This window comes from Phoenix dactylifera, chromosome 6 (genome assembly GCF_051530095.1).
Source record: "Phoenix dactylifera cultivar Ajwa chromosome 6, Ajwa_hap1_PhDact_Kaust_v1.1, whole genome shotgun sequence".
NCBI classification, from domain to species: Eukaryota; Viridiplantae; Streptophyta; class Magnoliopsida; order Arecales; family Arecaceae; genus Phoenix; species Phoenix dactylifera.
Genome location: NC_143195.1, coordinates 24,321,649 through 24,340,273, shown reverse-complemented (window position 1 = coordinate 24,340,273; position 18,625 = coordinate 24,321,649). Strand labels below are relative to the sequence as shown.

At 37.1% G+C, this 18,625-nt stretch overlaps 1 protein-coding gene across 2 annotated transcripts in view; it reads right to left on the bottom strand.

Annotated features, from left to right (window-relative positions):
- LOC103717727 (short-chain dehydrogenase TIC 32, chloroplastic-like) overlaps window positions 1-14,021 on the bottom strand; it is a 60,304-nt gene extending 46,283 nt beyond the window's left edge. Inside the window, exon 1 of one of the 2 annotated variants that reach the window (XM_088723422.2) lies at window positions 13,778-14,021. In XM_088723422.2, coding sequence (XP_088579548.2) covers window positions 13,778-13,886 — 109 coding nt within the window. In that variant the 5' untranslated portion in view covers window positions 13,887-14,021. The remainder of the gene's footprint in view (window positions 1-13,777) is intronic. The other variant, XM_026808696.4, reaches the window with a different exon arrangement.
- Window positions 14,022-18,625: the final 4,604 nt, after the last annotated feature.

Sequence of the window (18,625 nt, the reverse complement as noted above, 5' to 3'; positions counted from 1 at the left end):
GCAAGCTTTGGAAAATACATCAAGTGCATTCAAGAGAGAACCCTAGCAAGGCAAGCTTCATCCAAGTGCTTCATTCAAGAATCAAAAGAAAGTGGTTGAGCAGATTCAAAGAGTCATCAAGAGCTCCATCCACCCTTGAAGAGTGAAGCATCCTTGACAAAGAAGAGAGAAGTCACATCAAGCGATAAATATTCTCTAAACTCTTCTTTGTAGATTATATTGTTATATTTGCTCATCTAGGAGTTTAAATCTTCTTCCTTTGTTTATTAAACTACTTGTAAAGGTTGGTTGGTTAGCCCGCAAAACCAACGGAATAGGTTGATTGGTGAACCCGGAAAACCAATTGTAAAGGTTCGTTGGTGAGCCCGTAAAACCAACATAGGTTGTTGGTAATCCCGTAAAACCAACGTAGGTTGTTGGTCAACCCGTAAAACCAACGTAGATTGTTGGTGAACCCGTAAAACCAATTGTATAGGTTCGTTGGTGAGCCCATAAAACCAACATAGATTTTTGGTGAACCCGAAAAACCAAAGTGTAAAGGTTTTTGGATTGTGAGCCCGGAAAACAATCCAACTGTAATCCACGGAATTATAGTGAATTTCCAAGGGGTCGCTTGGGGAGTGGACGTAGGTGCTAAGGAGAGCACCGAACCACTATACTTCTTGTTGTTTGTATTGTGATTTGTTTAAGTTCACTAACTCATCATTTAACACAAGTAAGATAGTTAAAATTAAAAGAAACCAATTCACCCCCCCCCCCCCCCTCTTGGCTTGTCACCTTGGGCAACAAGTGGTATCAGAGCAAGGTGCTCCAATAGTAATTATTGATCTCACAATCAAGAGTTAAAGATCATGACAACCCAAGTGGGATGTTCTATGAGTGAGGGACAATTAATTGATAGACCTCCACTATTTAATGGTATAAACTACATACATTGGAAAGCACGCATGCGCATTTTCATTCAAGCACATGACTACGATTTATGGAGTATCATAGTCAATGGGCTACATACAAATGCTAATCATGATAAGAAAATGGCTCAGCAAAATGCAAAAGCCATGAATATTCTATATTGTGCATTGGATGATAGTGAACTTAATAACATATCTTTTTGCATGACTGCTAAGGAAATATGGAGTATGCTTGAAGTTAAATATGAATGCACTAACATTTCTAGTGAATTTGAAACTAGCTCCGAAGAAGTAGAGCAGCAAACTGAAATTAAAAATTCTTGCTTTATGGCACATGAAGATAAGGTATGTATTGGAACACAAAGTGATTTCTCATTCCAAGATAAAGTACATGCTGAAACTCAATCTGATTTTACATTTGATGAACTTCATGATGCTTTTTCTGATCTATACTTAGAATATAAGAAGCTTAGTTTAAAGAATAAAAAGCTAAATCAGAAAAATCTATCTCTTGCTGAAAGCTATGATATAACTCAGAAAAATAATAAATTACTTTCAGAAGACAATGAAAGGCTAACTAAAGAAGATAACAAATTTAAGCCTATAGTTGAAAAATTTACTATCAGCTCTGAAAAACTGAACTTAATGATAAATAATCAAAGAGCTGAATTTGAAAAGGCTGGATTAGGATATCAATCTTGGTACACACAAAAATCTCTTAATGACATATGTGTTAAATCCTCCACTATCTATCATAAAACGGATTCTAATTTATCTGATGAACCTAATGAACAAAAACAGAAAATTAAAAATCCATCATCTACTTATATTAAATCGATGTTTGTTAAATTTAATAAGAGTATGCAGAAATACATTCCTTATAATCCTAAAATCTGCAAGCCTATGGACAAAATAGCTATTAAGAAAATATGGGTTCCAAAAGGAACAATAATAGCTAACCTACAAGGACCCAAAAGAGCTTGGGTTCCTAAGTTGAAAATCTGAATATTTTCTATAGGTGTGTCTAGCACTCAAGGCTCCAACAAAAGATGTTAATTTAGACATTGGGTGCTCTAGACATATATTAGAGAATGAAACTTAAAATATACTTAAGAAAAGTAATTGAAATGAAAAGAATAATGAAATTAGTAATCCTTGTATCTCATCATTCTCTTTGCCTTAGTATCTAATTAAAACATAAATTGCAGGTATTAATCAATTTTGTGATATAGGTAATATTTTTAAAAACATAATCAAATCACTTCATTTTATAGTATGCTTTACTTACTGTTGGATAAGTTGCTAAATGATTAATCAATTTATTAAGAATAACTCTATGAATTCTCTATATGCTTGATTGAGAGTTTTTATCAATGGTATTATCTTTTATTGATCATAGACATGAGAATGTATACTTGGTATGACTTTAAATATATGCACTATGAATACCAAGATTAAAGAAACCACTTTTGACATATAAAATCAATTTATACTAGTATGTACTTAATCTCAAAAGACCTTGTCATTGGCTTACTTAAATTAATTTCTACAAGGTCAAAGTTTGCTATGCATGTCATCTAGAAAAACAAACTAGAATCATTTCGAAATCTGAAAACATTGTTTCCACCTCTTAGTCTTTGAAAATTCTCCATAAGAACTTATTTGGATCTCTAGGATAGTGAGCCTAGGAGATAAGCTTCTTGACTTTGTAATTATGGATGATTTTTCAAAGCTAACGTTGGTTTTATTCTTGGCACTTAAATTGAAATATTTTCTGCTTTGGCACAAACTTACAAAAGGTTTCAAATGAAAAAGGTTTGCAAACTGTGAAAGTATCATGGCACAGTTTTGAAAACCAATTTGTTAATAAGGTTTGCACAGAAAACGGTATTGAATACAATTATTTTTGCACCAAGAATACTATTACATATAGGGGTTATAAAAATATAAAAATAGAACCTTTGTTGTGTAAGGACAATGCTTTGTGATAGCAGTTGATTAATGTTATCATCACAGCTTGTCATATTATAAGGTTTCTATTAAATCTATTTTTGAAGAAAACCCCATGTGAACTCATGAAAAACAGAAAATCAAATGGTGCATACCTTCATTTTTTTTTCAGTTATACATGTTATGTTCTCAAGAATGAAATATATGCCAAATCTGATAAAACAAGTGTTTCTTTGGATATTACTCTCTAAGCAATGCATATAGAATATTCAATGAAAAGATACCAGTTGTAGAAATGTCAATTCATATTATTCTTATTAAAACTAGATCTTTTATTGAGAATATAGTTTGTCATTTTTGCTTCTATTTAAAAGACATTAAGAAGAATGAACAAGATGATAATTGGTTAAGTTAAACTAAATCATTTTGAAAGGGATAAAATTTGAAATCTTATTGAAGAATCTGAAAACTTTTTATATTTGGAACAAAACTGAGCTTTTCAGAAACACACTAAATTAAGAAGAATTTGTGATTACTAAAAGAATTAATCAGAAAAGATGAAATAGATCTTGATGAAATCTTTGCATAATTAGAAGCCAAAGATAACCACTTTCATTTGATTGTTTTATGAGACTTGTATTTTGTCAAATGAATGTGTAGAATGAACTTCTGTGTGGTTATATTATTAAAATTTTTATGTAAAAATAACCATCTATATTTGAAAAATATTCATTACAAACATGATAAAATACTATTTGATTTAGAACAAGCACCAAGAGCATGATATGAATGATTAAGTAACTTTTTGATAAAAAGTAATAGTGATAAAACTATGTATCAAAAAGAAAAATTCTGATATCATAATTGCTCAAATATATATTGATGATATTATTTGTGGTGCTACTAATGAAGCTTTATGTAAAGTTTTTTTTTTTAAGCTCATGCAGGGTGAGTTCGAAATGAGTAAAATGGATGAACTAATCTTTCCTCTCGAACTCCAAACCAAGACAAATAAGAAAGGGGATCTTCATTGGCCAAAGTAAGTTTACAAGAATATTCTTACAGAAGTTTGGCATGAAGAAAGGTATATCTATGACCCCATATTGTAGAGTTTAAAAATAATGAGCAAGGTAATTTTATTGTTTGAAGCTGTATTACTATATCATGCAGCTTGTAGGCCAAATTGTATGCTCATTTTATGCTTATATGCAAAGATATCAAACTAATTCTAATGAATCACATCTAATTGATATCAAAAGATTCATAAAAATCTGTTAAGATAATAAAACTAAGTACTCCAATCTTAGGTAAAAGCAAAACAAGTATAATATATTCAGCACATTTATAAGAATTATGTGAGCATTCCTTTGGATGGGATAAAATCCATAATCAACTATAATAGGAAGAGTTTGGAGTGAACATTTTTAAAGAGAAAAGTTTAACCTTTCTACATTGCTCATCATAGGGATGGTGCCAATGGGGAGGCTAGTGGTAGTACCCGGCACTATTTGACCCAACTATTCGGTGTAGGGTATATTAGGGACGGCACAAGAGGGAGGCTAGTGGTAGTACCTCGTGCCCCTTCCAACTCCACCGGATAGGGAGCAAATAGAGTATAGAGCATAGAAAAGTAAAACCAAAAGAAATGAAGATTAGAATATTCACTGAGTGGTTAAAGGAAGAAATTCAAAAATGAGGAAATGAATGACAAGATAAATGAAAGTATATAAAAAGCTTGTGAAAAGCCAAATGAAGTTTCGATCACTTGAAAACACACCTTAAGGATAAAAGCTTAAACTTAATTTAAAAATGCTTCTATCATTGCATTTTTTTGTAACTTTCATTATATACTTCAATGATTGCATCATTTTGGGGAATAACTCAATATGATTTCTAGATGAAAACTACGGTTTAAGAAAAATAGAATTACTTTGGATACCTTGGTTGTTTGCTCCGATACGCATCTGAAACATATCATTTTTTATCTTATAAGTGTACTGAAATTGGTCTAAATGATGTGTTTTTCAATGATCTTAATTGCAAATAAATGGTTCTAAACATATGATATTATTTTGATATTAAAAAGATTTATGGTGCTTCATATATACATTGCTGAAAAAACTATGACTAAGAAATTAATATTTTGAATATACACTCCTACATAATTAAATGTTTCTATTATTAAAAAGAAAAGCTATTTTTAAGAAGAGAGTTAATGATCCTAAAGTTTAGAATATTTCAACTCACTTCAATAATTCTTATAGGAAAGAAAATGTAATTACTTTTGAAAGAAATTTGAGCTTCAAAAGAATTATTTTCTGATTAATATCTCCATACATATTCAAAAAAAAATAAGAGGAAATATAATTTATTCTTGAAAGATTAAAAAGAGTGATTGCTATAAATTTTGAAAAATTCTAGATCACTCTACATTCTTGATATTATAGAAGAACAAAAAAAAAAGGTTTGAAAGAAAATGCATCTTTTGAGGGGGAGCTTTAAATACTCAATCTCTTTATTGAAAATTATCTTCAAACTCTAAACTCTCAAATGGAATGATTAATTAAGGGAGAGAAAGAAAATTTCAGAGTGAGAGATCATATAGAACTTAATCGTATAAATTCGCATCTAAAGATGAGACAAAGAATACTAAATGTAAAGTGGTATTAAACTTTGTGCTTCATTGAATATCTTTTGAAAGTTGGATTTCCATCTGTATTCATCGGTAAATCATTTATTTTTAAAAATTTAATTGAAAAGGATTCCATCTGTCTTAGTTTCGAAAATTTATCTTGGAATCTACTAATGAGCTCTTATTGGCTTGTACTTTAGTGTTTCAATCCTGAGCCAATTCATTTTAATTGATTTTGATGCTATGATCTTTAAAGGAGTAAAAGAAAGTCTTTAATAGAGCTTTAAAAGAACTTCCAAAGCCCTGAATTTTATGTATCCTACATTGCATAAATTCATATTTTGGTATCTATGCTCCAATACTTTTATATCATGAAAGAACTTTGAAGTCATTAAGAATTAAGGATTCAACATAATCTTATGTTTTTCGAGTATATAAATTTTGATCTTTATCTGCTCTTATACTATACTCTAAAAATTAATTAGATTGCTCTCATGTTGCTATATACTTAATATATTATTAAAAAAAAGGGTATTGGATTTTCATTCGTGCTTTCTTTGAATATTATTCTTGATACTCCTTGAAATAACTTGAAAAGGATTCCATCTACACTTGATTTCAAAACTATCTTTGGAATCTACATTTAGAGATCACTTCTGGCTTACATCCTAAATATCTCATTCCTAAAGCCGAACATATATAAATAAGATATCATTTTATTAGGGATCATGTGCAAAATGGAAACATATGTATTGAGCATATATGCACTGAAAAATAATTAGCCGACATATTCACAAAACCCTTGAGTGAAGATAGATTCTGCACGCTAAGGAGGGAATTAGGCATATGTGATCCTTTTTATTGAAGAGATATAAAAGGGAGCAAGCAGTCTCATGATACATTCCTCCCATTTCTAAAAATCTATGAAACATGAGTCAAACTTGTAATCTATAGATTCCTTACTCATGTATCATTGTCCCAGAAAGAATTTGTAAGGATTGGAAGCAAGAAAAATTTTTAGAAGCGAAAAGAAAGAGAAAGGAAAAATTTCTGAACTTGGGTCGACCCAACCCAGAATAGGGTCGACCCAACGTTGAGTCGACCCAAGAAAATTCTTGAGTCGACCCAACGTCGGGACCCCACTATTAAAAGGGAGACCTGTGAGCTTCTAGGGCACTGTTTACCCTTTGTCCTCTTCCGAAAATCCTATTCCCCACTCTCAAATCTTCTCCAATCATCTCCAAACAGTAGATTACTTCAAGATCGTGGAGAAATGGGACCCAAGAGAGCCGTAGCCAAGCGATCCGGGAGAGTCTCACGATCTTGTTTAGAGCCTAGGATATGTATCTAGTTCTCATGTGTATTTTGTGTTGATCATGTATTTTGAACCTTGATTGAGGAACATTGTATTTGCTTTTGTTTTTGGCATGATTGTACTAAAATGTTCCTATTTTGATCAATGAAGTTTGAATGTTTGTTATTTATTGTGTCTTTTCCCATGTACCTATTTGATGATAACAAAAAGGGGGAGAAGTAAAGAAAGAGTAATAGGGGAGAAGTAAAGATAGAGTAAATAGAGTAACAAAAAGGGGGAGAAGTAAAGAAAGAGTAATAGGGGAGAAGTAAAGATAGAGTAATAAGAGGAGAAGTAAAGAAAGAAAGAGAAATAATTTGTAAAACAAATTGAAAATCATATAGAAAAGCATATACATCCAAGGGGGAGCAATTTGCAACAATGAAAATGATCCAAGTCAAAAATTTATATCAAATTTCAGAATTTGGCACATATAATTTCAGAATTTGGAACGCACCTTTCACACCTCGATACATAACCTGAAACTCATGTTTTATCTCAAATTTTTGGAGTTTCATCTTTAATGAATTATAAATGAAAGGGGGAGTAATTCAAAAAGTCAAATTGGCAACATTTGAATGATATAGGGGGAGACTTCACTCTTATATATGAAAAGCTGAAATTCATCAAGTTAAGCCCTTTCAAAAAAAAAAACTGATTTTAAAGACAAGTATCAATAGGCTCATACTCTTTATTTTGTAATCATCAAAAAGGGGGAGATTGAGGATGATAGTGTTATTTTGATGATTAACAAGCAATTATCTAGAGTATGTTATAAGTTAAATCGATACTACATTCTTAAGTCTGTTACTCTCAGTATATTTGTTTAAATTGATATAGATACATTTCATTGTTTATTTGAATGAATCTAACCTTGAGATGCAGCAAAGTGTGGATTGAGTCGACCCAAAGGATGATTGGGTCGACCCCGGCACATCAAGAAATCATTTGGCACACTTCTGCAAAAATGGCACAGATGAACAGGGTGTTGGGTCGACCCAAGGAAAGCATGAGTCGACCCAAACATCAAGATCCTCAAAACAACTCAGAAAATGGTTCTCTGGATTTACTGAGAGGGTCGACCCAAGATGAAGTTGAGTCGACCCAAGCTTGAGTCGACCCAAACCCTGTGTGGGTCGACCCAAAGGCAAGACAGAACAGAAGACAGAAAAAGTTCTCTGGAAACCCTGTTAGGGTCGACCCAAGAAGAAGTTGAGTCGACCCAACTGAACCTTGAGTCGACCCAAGAAAAGGTTGGGTCGACCCAAGTGAAGGAAAGCTGAATTCCAAGTTTCTGTGTTTCTGAAGGTTGGGTCGACCCAAGAAAAAGTTTGAGCTGACCCAAGATTTGGGTCGACCCAAGACCCAAGCACGGGCAGAAGCATAACGGCTAGTTGTGCAGAAGTGCTTTTTGGACTCCCAATGGCTATAAACGGCTAGTTTCTTCAATCCAACGGTCAGGAAGGACTATTTGGAGGTTGGAGAAGTATTTAAGAGGGAGTATTCATTAGAGGAAGCAAGCTTTGGAAAATACATCAAGTGCATTCAAGAGAGAACCCTAGCAAGGCAAGCTTCATCCAAGTGCTTCATTCAAGAATCAAAAGAAAGTGGTTGAGCAGATTCAAAGAGTCATCAAGAGCTCCATCCACCCTTGAAGAGTGAAGCATCCTTGACAAAGAAGATAGAAGTCACATCAAGCGATAAATATTCTCTAAACTCTTCTTTGTAGATTATATTGTTATATTTGCTCATCTAGGAGTTTAAATCTTCTTCCTTTGTTTATTAAACTACTTGTAAAGGTTGGTTGGTTAGCCCGCAAAACCAACGGAATAGGTTGATTGGTGAACCCGGAAAACCAATTGTAAAGGTTCGTTGGTGAGCCCGTAAAACCAACATAGGTTGTTGGTAATCCCGTAAAACCAACGTAGGTTGTTGGTCAGCCCGTAAAACCAACGTAGGTTGTTGGTGAACCCGTAAAACCAATTGTATAGGTTCATTGGTGAGCCCGTAAAACCAACATAGGTTTTTGGTGAACCCGAAAAACCAAAGTGTAAAGGTTTTTGGATTGTGAGCCCGGAAAACAATCCAACTGTAATCCACGGGATTATAGTGAATTTCCAAGGGGTCGCTTGGAGAGTGGACGTAGGTGCTAAGGAGAGCACCGAACCACTATACTTCTTGTTGTTTGTATTGTGATTTGTTTAAGTTCACTAACTCATTATTTAACATAAGTAAGATAGTTAAAATTAAAAGAAACCAATTCACCCCCCCCCCCCCCCCTCTTAGCTTGTCACCTTGGGCAACAGTTATGGCATAATCCTAAGTTTGTTGGGATATGATTTGCTCGAGATATGGGATCCAGGCTATAAGTATGCTCGAAGCCCCACTAAGAAAGATAATTGATGAACCCCTCTCTAATTGGGTGGCACTCTGCTTCATTGATTCTTTATTTTTTTTCTTCTTTCTTACTTTCCACGTAGAAAATCTCTTACTTAAGCATCGAAGATGCGACTACTGGGCCGCCAGATGGGCCGACCTGGACCAAAGTTGACAGCCCATCTGGAGGCCACTACCTATTTCTTTGAGGGGGGAGAAACTGATGTACGGTGGCTCAATCGTCGAACCCTCTAGAACCCTGATAGCACTATTGTCTGACCCCACGTCACTGCTCCTCTCTCTCACTGTTCTCCTCCTTCCTTAGAGATAGGCTCCCTGAAGGACGTCGGTGTCGCTGGAGAAGGTGCTCGTGACTCCTCCCCAGAACTAGGTGAGCCTCCCGACCCCTCGTTTCTTTTTCCTGTGTTTTCTTCCTCCTGATTTTCTCGAGATAACAGAGAGTGAGAGAGAAAGAAAGAAAGAAAGAAGGAAGGAAGGAAGGAAGGGGGGGGCGCACGTGTCTCCTCCGCGGGAAAAAAGTGAGGGGCGGCCGCCGACACCGCCAACCTCAGGCCATTCTGTTGGGAAACCATGCATGCCGCAGAAAAATCAAAACTGCAGCAAAAGAAGCATGCACGGTTTGTTCATCGTATGAACGTATTTTAAAACCATTCGTAGAAAGATTAGGATTAAATTCTTTAGAAGGAGAGATATGATCTTCACCTTGTGCGGATAGATGTTCACCACAATCTGATGATTGTGGTAATGTTGAAAGGCTCGCTTGAAGCCGCACATGTGTCCGGCGTCTACGGGTATCCACACGAGGAAGAGGACCATCCAAGCTTTTGAATCTCTCTGGGATGCTAGCTCCCTTGCAAAAATTGCTTTTGATGGCTGAAATCCTCTCTTTCAATCAACTCTTGATTTCTTTGAGAGGAAGAAAAAGGATTCAAGAGGAAAGAAAGGCCATGCCTTGCTGCCTATTCCTTTCCTTGCGGTGGAACAAGAGGAAAGGGAGGAAGGAGGCCGCACGCATGAAGAAAAAATCAAGAAGAGGCCGTCGGGCCCTCTTCTTTTTAATTCTCTCATCAATGGTCTAGATTGCCCCAACCTTTAAACCCTAGGCATGGAGTCCTAATAAGGAGGGATCCACGCTGGTCCTCTTGCTTTCACACATGCCCAAGGACCAAAAAAAGGAGGGGCGTACACCCCACTCCTTGCATGCGTGTATCCCCTTCTAAAGAGGACTAGGTGGCCCAATCCTACTCCAATTATGTTTTCTTTAAATCATGACTCAATTGGACTCTTAATCCTTATGTAATAAGGAGGCATCCTTACCTATTAGATCCAAATTAATTAGGACTCTAGGAGTCCTAATCCAATTAGGACTCTTATAATTTTAGTCCTAATCCAATTAGGACTTTAGAAGTCCTACTCCAAGTAGGACTCTAATAATTTGCAGTCTTAATCTAATTAGGACTCTAGGAGTCCTACTCCAAGTAGGAGTCTTGAACCTTATCTAATAAGATCAAGCCCAATTAATTAAGTCCAATTGATTCAATCAAATTGCAATCCAATTGCAATTATTTCTTCTTCAACTCACTAACTCTTAGTGGGTTAAACCAATTATCAATCAAATTGATAATCTTGAACTATTATGATTCCAAATCATAATCCAACCATCAGATCAGTCAATACCTCTAATGTGTGTGACCCCATAGGTTCTATTCTGTCTGGTAGTGAGATATATTGTGATCTCTATTACAATATCATTGAAAACTTTTTTTAATTGGTTGGAACAATTCCAACTCATTTCATCAAGGATCATCGACTATCAAGATAATCTCTGTGAGTCTCACCATCCACTAGTGACACCTAGTAACATGTAGTGGCAACCCAGCAGAATGGAATAGATGAATCTCTAGGTGCAGTTATCGTATGATACAGTCCTACTATCGTGGATCCCTACAAAATGGAGGTCATGGATAACTCGTCAAATTCCATCGTCTGTCATATGTCAAGATTTATTCGACTTTAGTTCGAGAGTGGAAAACTTCTTTTCCACTTTACATACTGCTCTTGCCAAGGTCTTACGAACTCAGTCTCATAAATCACATAGGACCACTTCTTATCTACCAAGGTCGATAAATTTTATGTAAGTGCACACCCTATTTCTACAGTGAACCTACTGCAGCCAATCTGTACCATAAGAATCCATATCGCTAGAGACCATGTATATATACAGTCAAACTACAACAACCTCACTAGGAATAGTCGAAGCACCGTAGGTCAAAAAATCAGTTATACTACTGCAACATCAAGTAAATCACTGACAAGTGGATAAACATCCAAGTGACTTTTTGCTTTGATCATGCTCGGTACCCTTGTTCTCTAACAAGCACCTGCACTATCACTCCAGTGTTTCTACGCTGTGAACTCGAGACTCGTCCATCTAAAAGGATAGTGATCTGTGCACTAATCTCATCGGATCAATCACTGTCCTCGTAATGATCCATCGATCAAGAGTTTTTAGGAATTAATTATCAATGATACATGGTTCAAATTCTCAACTCTTGAGAATATGCATCATCATCTTATTAATTTCTTAGATGATTCACAGACACATACACAATATGAATGAAAATGATGCTCATTTATTATTCAATAATAATAAAGTCAAGTATAAAAATATATTTCAGAATAAATTATGTGTCAGCTAGATTGGCTTATAGGGCATACATCTAACACATTCCCCTCCTGAGCTCCCTCTCCGTCGTGAGTTCTTCTCCCAAGCACCCCGGCTTGGGATCTTCCTCCCCTTGTGTTCACAGGAGAAGAGGGGGAAGGTAAGAGGAAGAAAAGAAGAGAGGAAAGGAAGCTTCGGGAAGAAGAAAAGAAAAAAAGAAACAGAAAAAAAGAAAAAGGAAAGGAAAAGAAAAGAAGAAAAGAAAAGGAAGAAAAGAAAAAGAAAAAGAGTAGGCCCATCGTGGGCCGAACTGGGCCAAGCTTGGGCTCTGTTCATTGTGGGCCTAACTTGGGCACAGTTGGGCCATACCTTTTGTGGGCCCAACTTGGGCCCAGTCCAGCCTTGTTGGGGCCTATTTGGGCCATACCCATTGTGGGCCCAACTTGGGCTCAGTTCAGCTGTGCGGGATCCTATTGGACCATGTCCAATAGTATTTTTGGCTTTGCTTAGCCCTCAGATTAATAAAGAAATTAATTATATTTTAATGATATTTAAATAGGTGTATCTGACCCGTTTGTATGAAGTGGGATTTAAGCAAAAAAAGGTAAGTAACTTAATACTTCAAAGTGTATTTTTTAAATTATTTTATCAGCGGATTAAATTTTGAGATATGTTTTGTACTTAGTAAAATGGGCCTGGCATATTAAATACTATTTGACAATTTTGTTATATGCTATGAATTATGTAAACTTTGACTGGGCCAGTTATCTATTTTGCATGTATCTATTTGCAGCATGGTTATGTTCTAGCCCTCCCAATGGGGATTATTTGTTGGCCCTATCGACTTATATCTGTGAGAGACTAGTTTCAACACCATTGCCACTGGTGATTAGAACAATGGTTTTTGGATACCGTTGCCACCGATAATTAGAATAGTGGTTTTTGAACACCGTTGCCACCGGTGGTTAACAATATTGATTTTTGGCACTTGTACAACCTATGCCACTGGGTTACGTGGCCGTAGCCTATTAATATTGGGAGTCTGATATCAAAATTTTTGTGAAAATGATAATAAGTTTCGAAAAGAAAAATATACTTATTTGTGACTTAATTCCCAGTCACTATTTTATGTTTTGATTAAATATCTGATATGCTTTGATCCTACTTAGGATATTATGTTGCTTACTGAGCTAGTGTAGCTCATTATCCTATTTTGTCTATTTTTCAGATCCAAAGGCTTGATCGCACGGGATTGGAGAGTACGATAGATTTTTGGAAGATTTTGCCAAAAAAATAGAATTTTGGTTAGACTAGCTAAAATATTTGAATTATGTTGATGTATACTATTTTGAAACTTTATAAGATTGTTTTGAATATATTACTATTTAAGTAAATTTTTAAGCATGTGTAATTGCTTTGATATGATTAACTGCCTTACACGCCCGTACGGTCCGCCGTGCGGGCGTGCGGCGTCTATCGCGCTTTGGGCTCGGGGTGTGATAGGAGAGCCTGGCAGCAGCCAATCCTGGCTAATAGAATTTCCAACTAACAAAGTACTGTTAAACTCTCGGATGTACTGGATTTATACTCTGGTGAGCTGACATGATTTTTTCATATGTAAGAAATGTTGATTGTTTTCATATATAAGAAATGATCTCACGATCTTTGACACCTAATACCCGCCCCAAGAACAGTAAGCGTTGCAAAACAAAAGGTGGAAAAGAAGAAGAAAAAGAAAAATCATCAAACTGCAAAGCAAGAGAACGCGGACTGTCATGCACACATCCTCACTAAAATTCTTCAAACTGGAAACCTAAAAAGTGAATACACAAACAAACTAACATAATAATAAAAACTAGAGAAAGAACCAGTGACGATGGCTGTGAGGCCGGTCCCATCTATTCCCTCTGTGACTTCCTCTGCCGTTGAAGCAGCTGAGAACCCAGAGGGTCCCGTCCTGCCGAACAGACACCACATGTCTATGAAGACAACCCAGATCGATGCTTGCTATTCTTCTCTCAACGGCCAGAATTAGGGAGGACCAAGATTGAACGAAATTATGAAGTAAACGTTCTCTAGGGGGGGATTAAAGCTTTCCATGCCACGTACGAGGATATCCGCCATGATCCGCGTGAAAATGATTGACTTAAATAAAGGACAACCGGTTGGTGGGTGTGGGCGCCCACGTATATAAATAATCAGCTATAGGTCCCATCGAAACTAATTTCCATGTCCCTTCATGTTTGTTGCAAACTTTAATATTATAATAATTGCTTGGAAAAGGAAATATCATGAAAAAGGAGCGATGGGGGCTGTTGATCCGTTTTCTTTTTGTCACATTACTTCTTAAATATATTTAGTTGGTCGGAAGTAGTTGGGCTCTAAAATTAAAAATATGAATGAGCTACTCCCACTCCAAATGTTTAGTTAGGAATTTGGGGGGAGTCCTATTTTCATTTAATGCTCCAATCTCCCCAAAATTTAATCTCTCCTTTCCTCTCAATATTCAAATTTCATTACATTAGATTTAGTTTAAAAAATAATTTTCCAATAGTACCCCTCTGTTTAATTGATTTTTTAAAAATATCTCTCTATTTAATTGATTTTCCGATTCCGACTTCGATTCCTATTTCAATCTACTCCAATTTCGATTCAGATTTTGTTATGCCCCGAGCCCGGAGCATGGCATATGCCGGATGCCTGCACAGGAGACCGTACACGCATACAAGGCAACGAATCTGTGGAGTGATTGATTATACCCCTATTTGATTTTGATGAGCTCAAAGCATTTGAGTATATTTTATGTTATACTAATGAATTCAATCTAGTGTTTCAGGCAAATATATGTGAATTTATCTTTAAGAGCATCGAGTTTTTGTTCAAAGTCATTTGGCTAAGTGTTGAACTCTATTAAGCCAAAGTCTGAAGCTCGAGTCGACTCCGGAAGATTGCAAGTCGACTCTAAGTGTTTTAGACGCTCTGGCACAAGCTCGAGTCGACTCCGGTACACTACGAGTCGACTCCGACTGAGAACAGACAGAAGGACGGAAAGATGAATTTCAGACCCTGTCACCGAGTCGACTCCGAAGATTTCGAGTCGACTCCGATGCTTGCCGAGTCGACTCCCAAAGGTTCCGAGTCGACTCCAAGGAGTAACAGATAGAAAGACAGAGAAGTGTTTTCTAGACCCTGTTACCAAGTCGATTCCAAAAGGATGCGAGTCGACTCCAACGTTTGGCGAGTCGACTCCTAAATATGCCAGAATCGACTCTCAGAGGAAAGCAGACTGAAAGACAGAAAACCAAGCAAAGTGACTCTGTGAACAAATCGACTCCGAGAATGCGGAGTCGACCCCAATAAAGTGCGAGTCGACTCCAAGGCAGTTCAACTTGAAAGACAGAGGATCAGTTTTTCGGTCTCTAAGAGCCGAGTCGACTCCAAGATGATCCGAGTCGACTCGAGAGAGAAATGCAGAAAAATAGATCTCTAGAATCCTGAGAACGAGTCGTCTCCAAAATGCCAAGTCATCTCCAGATCATGGCGAGTCGACTCCAGGTTTGGCCCGAGTCGACTCCAGGACAGGACAGCACTTTAATTCAAATCCTGAACAGTGGGTGAGTCATCTCCAGTAAAGCATGAGTCGACTCCAGCAACAGCCGAGTCGACTCCAGATCGAGCGAGTCGACTCCGATCCCAACGGATACATTGTCAGAAAGTGCAGACTGTGCAGAACGGATCAGTGTCTAACGGCTATTTTTCAAGTGGGACTGTTTAAATAGCCAGAGTAAACAGTAGTAAATAAAAAGGAGAGTTACTCCAACTGTGCATTAAGTGTTTTCCAGCTACCAAGAGTCTATTGAGAGAAAAGACAAGAAAAAGAAGGAAGAAACGCATTCAATACATTCCTAGAAGTCTTTCCTTCGCATTCAAGGCTCTTCTTCTGACATCAAATCTTAAGTGCACTCCCCAAGCGACCCCTTGAGAATTCACTATAATCCCGCGGATTACAGTTGGATAGTTTTTCGGGCTCACAATCCAAAAATTTTTACACTTGGATTTCCGGGATCACCAAAACCCTATGTTGGTTTTACGGGCTCACCAACAAACCTTCACCGTTGGTTTTACGAGTTCACCAACAAACCTACACGGTTGGTTTTACGGGCTCACCAACAAACCTTACAAGATTGTTAAGAAGAAGAAGAAGATTGAAACTCCTAGATGAGCAGATATAACAATTATAAGTTACAAAAAAGAGTTAGAATATAGTTATCGCTCTGATAAATCTCTTCTCTTCTTTGTCAAGGAATGCTTCACTCTTCAAGGGTTGGTGGAGCTCTTATTGCCTCTTTTGATCTGCTCAACCACTTCCTTTTGACTCTTGAATGAAGCACCTCGATGAGGAATACTAGGGTTTTGTCTTTCTTGAGTAAACTTTGATTTTCATACAAAGGATAACTTGTTCTGATGAATAGTGTCATTATAAATACTTTCCCACATGTTTAGGTTACTCCCCATTGGTTAGATTTGAAAAACTATCCATTACTAGCCGTTGGAAGGTCAAAAAGTACTTCTGCAGAATTAGCCATTATGCTTCTGCCCGTGCTGGGGTCGACCCAAACTTTTCTGAGGTTGACTCAAACCACTGTTCATCATACTTGGGGTCGACTCAACTTCCACTGGGGTCGACCCAACTTTCACTAGGGTCGACTCCTGCTACAGCGAGGTCGGCCCTCTCAAGAATCACAAAACCTTATATTTCAGCTGTTTTTTACGAGGGTCGACTCAACTCTTTTTGTGATTGACTCAAGCTATAGTAGGGTCGACTCAAGTTCCATTGGGGTCGACCCTCTCAGGGATTCCAGAGACACAGTTTTGAACGACATAGCCTTGGGGTCGACTCATGTCCACTTGGGGTCGACTCCATTGGGGTCGACTCAAACATTCCTGGGGTTGGCTCAAGGAAAGTTGGGGTCGGCCCTCTCAGTAAATTCCAGAGACTTGTTTTCTTGAGGCTTGAAGCTGGGGTCGACTCAAGGTTCTTTGGGGTCGGCTCCGTTCCTGGGGTCGACTCAAGCATACTTGGGGTCGACTCCACTACTGTTCATCCATGCCATTTTTGTAGAGGTGTGCCTGATGGTTCCATGATGTGCCAGGGTCGACTCCACCTATGTTGGGGTCGACTCATTCCATACTTTGCTGCATCTTAAGGTTAGACTCATCCATACAATCAATGAAATATATTTCAAGCAATTTTGAATGTATGCCATAGTAGTGCTACATACTCTTAATAATGAGAATTACTATTTTGCCCTTAAGAGTACATTTCACTTGAAACTTTGCTGAATTAGAATTTAGAATTCTCTATTCCTTTTCTATTACAAATTTTATCTCATTATTAATCATTAAAAGGCATCTTGATCTCATTCTTCTAATGTATCGAGAGTGTCGAACTCAGTAATGATGTATCATGTTAACTTGTAGTACTTAATTAGATATTTTCTCAATGGTTGTGTTAATCATCAAAATAACACTATCATCCTCAATCTTCCCCTTTTTGATGATTACAAAATATTGAGTATGAGCAGATTGATACTTATCTTAAAATTAGAAAATTTGTTTTAGAAGAGCTCAAGTTGCTGAATTTCAGCTTTTCAAATTTGAAAGTGAAGTCTTCCCCTCTTTCATCCAAATATTGCCAATTAGAACTTTTGATTTTTTCCCCTTTATTTTGTATTTGGTTAAAGATGAAACTTCAAAAATTTAAGATAAAGCAAGAGTTTCAGGTTATGTATCGAGGCATGAGAGGTACGTGCCAAATTCAGAAATTTTGATTAAAAATTTAGACTTTCTTATTTTTAAAAATTTGCATTGTTACATGTTGCTCCCCCTTAAGTGAATATTGTCCCTTACTATAATTTTCAAACTTATTTGTCCCTTTATATTGCAACTTCTTTCTTTTCTTACTTCTCCTCCTTTTTGTTATCATCAAACAAGTGTATAGCAATAGATGAGTAGAAACAGTAAAAGATAAAATTCAAATTCCATTGATCAAAATGGACATTGTAATACATTAAAGCCAAAAGTACAATGTTCTTCAATCAAAGTGCAAAGTACATCAACAAAGCAAAATACATATGAGAACTAGATAAATCCTAAGCACTAATTATAATGCTAACATCAGCCTAGGGGGTATCTAATGGCTGTGATCTAGTCCTCATCCTTCTAACATAAGTGGCGAGGGGAGGTCGAGCCTGATGGGACTGAGTCTGGCGTGGACCTCGCTAAGCTGGATGACTCTGTGCCGAAACCTCCGACTCAGCTGCTCGGGGCAAGATGGACCATGAGCCTCTCTCTCTCTGTAATGCTCCCACCTGCTCTCTGAGGTCTCTAATCTCAGCAGTCATAATGTCCATCCTACTCGTCAATCCGTCAGAGAGAGTCCTCATCTGAGCTGACACAAGCTCAGTCATCCTACTCCAAAACTCCTCTGTACATCCCGTAGGTACGGATAACGAAGGTCCAGCCTCTGAAGGTGCCATAGGATGATCCTCAGGTACCTCAGTCTCAGGGATGGGGTCTCCAACCTCTGGTGCATCACCCTCCTATGCATGTATCCCTGCTCCAGCATGCACCCACTGCCCGTTCACCTTCCATAACCCATGCGAACTAGGGACCGTGCAGTGTAAGTGTCAGTGAATAATAGATGCCTGGAGATC